Raw genomic sequence first — 11,268 nt, 5'->3', positions numbered from 1 at the left:
ATCCGTAGTGTTCTCAGGAAGAGTGGAATGGCACCGGATGAACAAGAATGGGAGCCACCAATATCTGCTGTGTAAAATTCAAAGGGCCTTGAATATGATGTGAAAAAGCTTCAGTATTACCTCAGACATGATAAGAAGCCAGAGAAATGTTTTTACGCAGTTAAGTTACCTGAAATATCCATTGTTTTAAAAAGTATTGTGGGGGTGCTGTAGAAATATATTTTGGAAATGACTGATAAAAATTTGGAGACCAATTTGGAAGCCAGAGGGACTCTCCGTGCAGGAGATGATGAGATGTCTGGTGCAAAAGCAGTGGGCTGGAGGGTTAGGGAGAAGAAAGCACATACATGGAGTCTTCCAAGAAGCTGGGGGGGGGGGGGGTCAGTGCAAAGAGTGAATTTGTGGTGTGACTTGCGGGGGCACAAATTGAAGGGATGGTATCTGAGATAAGAGAGAACTAAAGAACATTGTTTTTATTTACTTATTTTAAAGTTTATTTTATTCATTTTGATAGAAAGAGAGAGAGAGAGAAAACAGGGGAGGGGCAGATAGAGAGAACCCCAAGCAGGGTCCTCATTGCCAGCACAGAACCTGATACAAGGCCCAAACTCATGAACCATGAAATCATTGCCTAAACTGAAATCAAGAGCTGCTTAACCAAACGAGCCACCCAGGTGCTTGTTTATTTATTCATTTACTTAGGTTTATTTTATTCATTTTGAGAGAGAGAGAGAGAGAGAGAGCAGGGGAGGGGCAGAGAGAGAATCCCAAAGAACATTGTAGACTTAGGGAATGATCACGATCATGTACAAAGGAAGCGAAGATACATGAGAAAGAAGTTAACCGCATGAAAAGGTCTTAGAGGAGAGAAGACAAGTAGGTAGGCACTCAGTAATTTGTAAGTCATAGAAAACTTTTTTAGAGGGGGGAGAATTGGAAAAGCACGGTTGCGTGAGTTCTAGTCTTTTTGAATTAGAAGTCGCAAATAAGAGTCAAAGAGGTGGCTCAAAAAGCAAGCGAGGCAGTAAAGAATTTACTGAACAGCACAACACGCCAGGTCAGCGCAGGTGCTGGAACTACAAAGGTGGTTTAGTCCGGTTTCCTCCACTCTGGATGGAAAAGTGATTTAGTGAAATAGTTTGACATAATGCAACATAATTGACTGACAGTAACAAAGAAGATGTAAAATCAAACACAATTTTTTAAGTGCTAGACAATACTACGTTAAGAGAAAGCACTTTGTCACCAGCTGCTAAATTTCATATACATTGTCCTTTATTGTTTACAAGGATAGTGTGTGGGATAAATTTTAGAAAAACTCTTACACAAAATGATAAGTTAACATAATGAAGCTTCCGCATTTGCCAGATAACCAGCATATTGGCTTTCCAAACATGACTAGCTCTCCAATAAACACAAACCATTATATACAGGTATTTTGCATAAAAGCCTCATACTGGCATCCCTTAGGCAAAACTTAGTTGTGTTTGATTGGTTTGCACAATATTTCAAATATTTTTAATCACAATATATAATGAATAAATTAACTATTTTCCTATCCTTCAAAATTAGAAGATGTACTAAGACAAGGACATTAATTGTATAAGTCAAAATTTTCTAGAGCAGACTATTAACTCTTCATTTTACAAGATGAAGACCACTCTTAGGGAAGCCATGGTCCCACCATGTCTTATTTTTTTTACACCTGGACCTTCATTATACATTTATATCATCTGCAATGTCAATGTAGGTTTTTGAATTTGTAATCCGCTTTAGGGGTTTCCATAGAAATGTATATGTATTTTATACTCATTATTACCAACTTTTCAACAGTCTTTACATTAGGTAATATTGTTATTTTTATCATCATTATTTCATTTTTATAGAAGCAAAACAAGAGATAAAAAGAAAACTAAGAATTCATTCCAGATATTTATTCAGCTGGAAAAGCATTAGAGACATATTTTTATCCAAAACACCATACTGTTTTACAGGAAAGGAGGTGCCAGGACAAAAAGAAGAAAAAGTACAAAGAAACTTTTCTTCAATCAAAAAACTAGTTCATAGCAGAAGAAACTTCACACAAAATATAGGTAATCATTATACATAACAACATCCTCGTTTCCTGTTATCACGTTCTAAATCAAACTGTGTTAAAGCACTCCTTGGAATCTGTAGGGAAGTAATCTGGAAAAAAATTTCTAATCATAGTGTCTTCTTAGAATTCAACTGGTTTTTTAAGTATTTTGAACCACAGAATTACCATATCATGAAAAAACAATGTTTGAATAGTTCTGAGATAACCTATCCTAGGGGTTGTAACGTTCTAAAATGCTTCTAGAAATCCAGCAACTGCTTAGTTTCTGATCCCGAGACCACTTTCTTCATCTGGATATTTCAGAAAAGAATAATTAAAATAAATAGCTGGCACTAGTAAATATTATTTAGTAATATATATAAACAATTATATTTCTGCTAAGCCAGAATGTATCTTTGCATGCTTATATGTATTAAGCATACATATATGTACACATACAATGCATACGTATTACATATGTACATTCTGCAATATAAATTTTATAGCTAATCATATATGTTCTTTTTATTGATAGGTTTGATTGGAAAAGTCATTTCTGCATAGTTTCCTTATCTATCATATCACTTAATATATCAATATGTTTGCTTGTTGAAAAGGCAAAACTCCTGAGCCAAAGGAAGATTGTATGTAACATTGTATTGTTTGTATGCCTCCTTTCCGTTCATGTTGGATATGCTAGATCTGGATTGTGCTATCATTTTAACTGTATCGACGCTTAACTGCAGTGTCTAGGCCTCTGGCTGAGACACAGAAGCCCACATCTCTTGCCAAAACATTAAAATTTCGGATGCTTTTTCTTTTTCGCTAATGGATTTTCTTATTTTATTTATTTATTTATTTATTTATTTATTTTTATTTTTTTTTCAATATATGAAGTTTATTGTCAAATTGGTTTCCATACAACACCCAGTGCTCATCCCAAAAGGTGCCCTCCTCAATACCCATCACCCACCCTCCCCTCCCTCCCACCCTCCATCAACCCTCAGTTTGTTCTCAGTTTTTAAGAGTCTCTTATGCTTTGGCTCTCTTCCACTCTAACCTCTTTTTTTTTTCCTTCCCCTCCCCCATGGGTTTCTGTTAAGTTTCTCAGGATCCACATAAGAGTGAAAACATATGGTATCTGTCTTTCTCTGTATGGCTTATTTCACTTAGCATAACACTCTCCAGTTCCATCCATGTTGCTACAAAAGGCCATATTTCATCGGATGTATTTTTATCTGTGTGGTCTTTCTATTTCCATTCCTCACATTTAGAGACCAGGCCACTGTAACCAAAATAACCAGTTCTCTAACAACTAAGGCCATGTGGATGGCACTGGAGTAACTTTGTAAACTCACAGGGCCTTCTATCTCGCATGTGCCTCGTAGACCCAGTGCCTTGGAAGCTTCAGCTTAGAAGCCCCACTACAGCTATCTCTCAGGAAAATTTAGTCCTCACTGTAACATCTTTATAATTTGTTCCTACTCCCATGTGTGTATTCCAAACAACTTTCACCTAAATTCTCAAGTAGGCAGTCACAGTTCCTGTCTGCGCACAAGAGAGCCCACAATATCACTCCAGATGAAGTGAGTCAGATATATCGGATAAGGGATTGGTAACCAAAATATATAAAGAATTTAAAACTCAATATAGACAACACAAATAATCCATTTAAAAATGGGCAGAGGACCTGGACAGACATTTTTCTAAAGAAGAAATGTGGCCGACACATAAAAAGATGTTCAACATCACTAATCATCAGAGAAATACAAATCAAACCACAATGAGCTATTACATTATGCCTGTCAGAATGGCTAGAATCAAAAAGACAGGAAATAACAAGTCTTGGCGAGGATATAGAGAAAAAAGAACCCTCGTGTACTGTTGGTAGGAATGTGTATATTGGTGCAGTCACTGTGGAAAACAGTACAGAGTTTCCTCAAAAAATTAAAAATAAAAATACTGTATGATCCAGTAATTCCACTACTATTTACCCAAAGAAAGCAGAAAGCACTAACTTGAAAAGATATATGCACCCCTGTTTATTGCAGCATATTTACAATAGCCAATACATCCAAGTGAACTCGCATTTTGTCCCAAATCTGTTGTCTCTATTTTTTATTATATTAATATGAAATAGGAATACATTATTTAATGTAGTTGCTTTTGCAGATAACTAAATAGGCTTCTAGGATTTGAGCTCTCCCCCAGCACTCACCAGACTAACTTTTGTCACTTGGATAGGTTGGCAGTAAGAGACTCTTTTCCTACTAATTGGAGTAGTTCAATTAAAATGGGAAAAGTAGGATAAAACCTCCACATGTACTGCATCCTTAGGTCACCATCTTTATGAAATTGCATTGGCTCTTCTTTATTTGTCTTCCAAATGAAACACTCTTTCATTTTCAAGGACATGGAACTGAGTACTGGAGATAAAAATACTTTATTTCCCCCTTTATTGCAAAGTTGTAGGACATGCCCTTGCTCATCGGTCTTCTAAAACCATCTCCTGTTCATGAGTATGAGATTATAGATAACATAAAAATGCTACTTTTGTGTCTGTCATCTGTTACTTCTGTTAAGCATAATCTGCACACTTCCCATATAGTTTGAATCAATAATACCTATATATTTCAATGTTACAAGCTAAAATAAGGATCCAGTTACATTTAAAATTAGTTTTTGGGGCTCCTGGGTGGCTCAGTCGGTTAAGTGTCCGACTTCGGCTCAGGTCATGATCCCACGGTTTGTGAGTTCAAGACCTGCGTCAGGCTCTGTGCTGACAGCTCAGAGCCTGGAGCCTGCTCCGATTCTGTGTCTCCCTCTCTCTCTGCCCCTCCCCCGTTCATGCTCTGTCTCTCTCTGTCTCAAAAATAAATAAACGTTAAAATTTTTTTTAAAAGATGATGTTCATTGGGGAAAAGCCTATATGCATCTATGTACAATGTTTAGGAACCTCTTGTGAAAATTATTGATATAAATTATCTAGCTGCCTCCTTCAAATATACACCTTCTCCTTTATATTAGCTGAAAGGGGGCTAAGGGAGAGAATTCCAGTGGGCTTTTTTAATATGCTCTGGAAATATTTCCTTAAAACATACAAAATCAAACTTCAAGGGGCATCTGGGTGGCTCAGTTGGTTGAGCTTCCAACCTCATCTCAGGTCATGATTTCATAATTCATGAGTTCAAGCCCCGCATCGGGCTCTGTGCTGACAGCTCAGAGCCTGGATCCTGCTTTGGATTAAGATTGTTTTCAGTACACGTGATCATCCAACCAAAAATAATTAAATTAAGTAAGTGAATTTGTTTGGAGAGGCAGTGAAAAGTTATTTTTCTATCACATGTAAACTTGTCACCAGCCTCACTTGAAGGACATGAGTCTTCCAACACCCAAACTGAGTAGATTAAATTTCATTTGATAGGGTTCAACTTCTTAAGTGAGACATGAATAAAGTTCTGATCTCAAAGCACACATTTTGTTGAAGACAAATTTATCAGATCAAACTTCGTGGAACATTGGATTTTGGCAGAAGCTCTATCTATTTTATTGTTATAAAATGTTGACAGGAAATGAAATAACAAAAAATAAATATTAACTTTAATAAGTCAAAATAAGCACAGTCAATAGTCAAATATTAATTTAAATAGTTAAAATAAGTAACAAGGCTCCAATTTTATTGCGACATTTATCTCCATATATGAGAAAATGGATAGAGTTAACAAAATTGTGGATTTTCCTTCTGATACACGGGTGTCCATCTTCCACATAATATTTTTAAAATATAAAAGATGATATTTTATAGCCACACAGTATTTCAATTCATTTATTTTTTTAAATTTTTCTAATGTTTATTTATTTTTGAGGGAGAGATAGAGACAAAGTACGAGTGGGGAGGGGCAGAGAGAGAGGGAGACACAGAATCCAATTCAGGCTCCAGCCTCTGAGCTGTCAGTACAGAGCCCCATGTGAGGCTCGAACCCACGAACTGTGAGATCACAGCCTGAGCCAAAGTCAGACACTTAACAGACTGAGCCACCCAGGTGTCCACATTTCAATTCATTTCTATACTTGCTTTATTCTAATAGTTTTTCTCATTGCCCTCCTTTGTGGAAAATATTGAGACCTATAGACAATCAACCTTTTAGTCAGAGCCTTCTATAGCTCAGTCTATATCTGAATATTAGCTTTTTCTCCAGTCTCAAAAGATGTGTGGTTCTCCTCTACATTGAAGGGAACTTCTCTGCCTGTTTGTTCCCTACTCAATCTGTTTTCTTATTATGATAATAACAGTGATAAAAATAAGAATGACAGTTATAAATTCTAAAATTTACTGATCAACTTTATTGTGCAGTGTGATTTATATGCATTTTTTCACCATTTTTTCCCTCAAAACTGTTATTATAACATCTTGCAAATGAGAAAATTGAAGCTGAAAGAGATAAGTAATTATCTTTGTAATGCCTATTTTATTCAGTTCTGTTAGTTATGTTTGTCTTCTTGGAAATTCTCCTCATAAATCTCTTCATGTAGTTACTTCCTCCAGGTGTTTTCACGGATTCATCTTCTTTTTCCCATACATAACATTAATGTTCTCTAAGGTTCTGACCTTGGTCTACTTCTCTTTTTTTTAATAAATTTTTTTAACATTTATTTATTATTGAGAGAGACAGAGCATGAGCAGGGGAGGGACAGAGAGAAGGGGAGACACAGAATCTGAAGCAGGCTCCAGGCTCTGAGACTTCAGCACAGAGCCAGATGCGGGGCTCGAGCTCACAGACAGTGAGATCATGACCTGAACCGAAGTCGGACGCTCTACCGACTGAGCCACCCAGGCGCCCCTGACCTTGGTCTACTTCTTATCTGATTGCATTTTTCCTATATCACTTACCCACATTAACTACCATCTATCTATATCTTATGACTCCCCAAATATACTCAACTATCTCCTAAATGTCTCTATATATTTGTTTATGTTCCAGATTAATATGTAAGTACCTTGAGCACAGTGTCGATATGTTTTCATTGGAATTCTTTGTACTCAAAACTATATCTTATATGTAGTTGCACTCAAAAATTGTTTCAAATTTTTCCTCTCATATTTCTATATTACAAGAGAATGAAACGTAATATAATATGTATCTAAGCTCTGGGGGCTTAAAAATATACTCTAAGAATTTGTCAGGGACTCTCCAGCTTTCTCTCATTAGTATGAATTGATAATAAAGGTCATCTTGTCATTAAAGGAGATTACAAAACAGAACAAGAAAATTCATTATAACAGTTGTCTATGGGCTACACCCTTAGAGTACCATTCTTTGAGATATCAGTATCTCTTTGTTGAGCTATTCTATAAATAAAACACCTTGAAATTTTCAAGGGCATAGTATTTAGTCTTGGAGGAAAATGAATCATTCCTTCTTTATTTGAAGACAGCAGTATAAATTCTGATCTATCGATTTTTTAAGATCACCCACTAGTCATGGAATATAAGATAATATATAAAATAAGAATGCCACTCCTTTGCTTACAATCACCAGTTGTTATTTTTGAATGTCAAACATTTTCCACATACTTCCTATTTTGTTAAGTGTAATTTGAATATACCTTACAGAATATATAACACTTTAGTATTCCAATATAAAATATAGGATGAGTTAAATTTCAGTGTGGTTTATAAACATCTCCATTTACATTAAAGTAGTATTATTTGAATTTTAATTCCAAATCCCTTATGTTCACTTTATCCATATGTTTTTATCTATTCAGTAATGTGATCTCAGTGCCTATAATAGTGCTGAATATCTGTTGTTTGATACAGTAGAGAAGGAAATATAAAAAGGAAGGGAGAGAGAGAGAAGAAAAAAGTGAATAAAGAAAAACTGGGGAAAAAAAGAATATAATCACATTAGAATGAACATTGTACATGACTTAGCAATGCATATTTTATTTTATTTTTTTTTTATATTTTTTTTAACGTTTATTTATTTTTGAGACAGAGAGAGACAGAGTGTGAACAGGGGAGGGGCAGAGAGAGAGGGAGACACAGAATCTGAAACAGGCTCCAGGCTCTGGGCTGTCAGCACAGAGCCTGACGGGGCTGGAACTCACAGACCGTGAGATCATGACCTGAGCCGAAGTCGGATGCTTAACCAACTGAGCCACCCAGGCGCCCCGAGCAATGCATATTTTAAAAGTCAGATTTATTCAATAGTTATTTAAAGGAAGCCTACTTAGCTAGAACACTTAGAAAACAAATGCAAAATAATTTATTTAAATTATTTAGCTCCCTCAATCATATGTAGATATAGATAGATATAGATATAGATATAGATACAGATATAGATATAGATAAATATAGATAGTTATATAGATTTTTTTTATGATCCAAAAAGAGGACACTTTCCAATAGGGAGGATGAGTTACTAATTTATTTTTGTGAGTGCTTGTAAGTTTATTTATTACCTAAAAGTCTAATATATATTTTGTTGTGATTAATTATACCTTTGTTTGTAGTTTTAAATCTGTTTATTTCCTTGTTTGTTTTGAGAGAGAGCGAGAGTGTGCATGCACAAACAGGGGAGGGGCAGAGAAAGAGGAAGAGAAAGAATCCCAACCAGGCTCCATGTTGTCAGCTCAGGACCCCACACGGGGCTCAGTCTCAAACTGTGAGATCATGACCTGAGTCAAAATCGAGTTGGATGATTAACCAACTGAGCCACTGAGGCACCCCATGATTAATTGTACTTTTAGCCTCAAGGTAAATTCGGAATTTATACTCAGAATTTATGTATGTTATCTCTTGGCTTCCATAGTCTTTTTGCAAAATTAACTTTTGTTTTGTTTTGTTTTTAAATATTTATTTGTTTATTTTTTATTTTTACTTATTTTTATTTATTTTTATTTTTTGAGAGAGAGAGAGCAAACAGGGGAGGGGCAGAGAGAGGGAGACAGAGGATCCAAAGTAGGCTCTGTACTAAGAGTAGGAAGCCCGATGCAGGGCCAAACTCATGAACTCTGAAATCACGATCTGAGCCGAAGTCGGACGCTTAACCAACTGAGCCACCCAGGTGCCCCAAAATTAACTATTGTTTTAAAGTTTGACATGACATTTTTAAGTTATTTTATTCTCATATCTAAGTTTTGCATCCTTTTTATATTTTTATTTTCATCATTAAAAAGTTTCCTTTATTTTGCATTATTAATAACACACACTAACTGTTCATCCTTGTTTTACTCAACCAGCATACTTAACATCTTAATTGTTTAAAAAGAAGAAAATTTCACTTATTTAAATGTTTAAAATTGTATCCTTGAAAATGTTTTTCCAAAGCCAGCAAATAAGATTTTTTGATAGGAAAAGACCAGTTTTTCCAAGTTTCTTCCTTATTCTAATTTAAATATAATATCAAAGAAAAGTAGGACTATGTTTGCATTTTTTTCTTACATCATGACATTGTTAAAAATTATGAACAGCGTTTGCATGTTGGAAAACTTCATTAAGATATTCTTAATAGTTTATATTCTGAATAACACCCAATGTTCTTAATGTAAATAAATGGTGAAAACTGGCAGATAAGTGGTAAGTAAAATAATACATGAGTCATTACCACTTTTTCACAGGTTTGATCATTAAAATTTTCTAATAACCAAAAGAAATATGTACTAACACCCATCAATAGACATACTGAAGAAAGTTCATAGCAGTGCTATTCACAAAAGGCAAAAACAAATGCAAGCAACCCAGATGTCTATCAGTAGGAAAATAGATGATTTATAGTTTACTCCTACAATGGATTATTACTCAGCAATGGAAATAAACCAACTATCACTACATGCAATAATATGGATGACCCTCACAGATATGAGTGAAAGAAACCAAATACAAAGGATATATACTATATAATGCCATTTATATGAAGTTCAAAATCAGGTGCCACTAAACATGATTTAGAAGTTATAACAGTAGTCGCCTTTTGGATGGATTATTGACAGGGGTTAGGGGTGAGCCTCTGTGGTGCTTGAAAGTTTCTATACCTTGATCTAAGTGGAGGTTACACAGGTAAATGCATATAAAAAGTTTATCTACTGTATACTTATAAACGGTGCACTTTTCTCTACATAAATACCTCTTAAAATGGAAAAAATGCTGATAGCAGAAATGTAATATTTCCATTTTCAGGTGTAATATCATTCCATAATCTTTTATCATTATCGACACAAATTGCAGGAGAAATCCACTTACTATTCTCTAACATTTCTTAACTAGATGAAATATAAAAGTTTTGTAAGTTTTGTAATTATAAAATATTCCTCGTGTTAACTTTTAATTTTTACATGTCCAATTCACATATGGTTCATTTTTAACTGTACTGGCTCTAAATTCCCTTGCTTACAATTGAGCTAGAGAACTACAGTAAAGCCAGTAAAAAATGTTTTTATTTTCTTTTTAAGAAATTAGTAGAAAGAAGTTAATAATTTTCCCCAATTCTATTTCTCATAGTAGAAGAAAAAGTGTTGTGCAATGTTTGATTGATTGTTTAGCAGTCTGCCACCTCTTGCTCTAAACATTTCTCCAGTCTGTGTCTTAATCATCACCCCTAATGCCGTTTCTACAAATGAGCCCTTATAATTACATAGCAATCTATTCACACCCTCTTAGATGGTTATGCGGCCTCTGTTTCGCCTGTTCTTCGGTCCTTTTCTATATTTATGCCATGATGATTAATTTAAAATGCAATTCTCCCCATGTCACATGTCAGCTTAAAGTATTTCATACTGCCCACTGTCCCCAAAATGAAATATAAACCCTTAGCTCCTGTGGGCCTTTACCTCAGGTCCTGCCAATCTTTCTCTCACAATCAAACTTGGTTCTTCTCCCATATGTCAGTCTCTCTCTCTTTCTCTCTCTCTCTTTTAATGTTTATTTATTTATGTATTTAGTTAGTTAATTATTTTGAGAGAGAGCACACAAATGTTCATGCACGCATGTGAGCAGGGAAGGGGCCAAGAGAGAGGGAGAGAGAGAATCTCAAGCAGGCTCCACGCTGTCAGTGCAGAGCCCACGCAAGGCTCCGTCTCAGGAACCCTGAGATTGTGACCTGAGGCGAAATCAAGAGTTGGGCACTTAACTGACTGAGCCCCCAGGATCCCCCACAGTCTCTCTCATTTTCATGTCTGCTCAGCCTTCC

General features: G+C 35.4%; 1 protein-coding gene across 1 annotated transcript in view; it reads left to right on the top strand.

Annotated features, from left to right (window-relative positions):
• The first annotated feature begins 228 nt into the window (after positions 1-228).
• The window catches only part of LOC122238090 (alpha-S2-casein-like), a 33,440-nt gene continuing 22,400 nt past the window's right edge, over positions 229-11,268 (top strand). The window contains exon 1 of the mRNA XM_042984777.1: positions 229-324. Within this exon, the coding sequence (XP_042840711.1) occupies positions 229-324 (96 nt within the window). The remainder of the gene's footprint in view (positions 325-11,268) is intronic.

This window comes from Panthera tigris, chromosome B1 (assembly GCF_018350195.1).
Source record: "Panthera tigris isolate Pti1 chromosome B1, P.tigris_Pti1_mat1.1, whole genome shotgun sequence".
Taxonomy (NCBI): Eukaryota; Metazoa; Chordata; class Mammalia; order Carnivora; family Felidae; genus Panthera; species Panthera tigris.
This window is presented reverse-complemented; position numbering and strand designations above follow the sequence as displayed.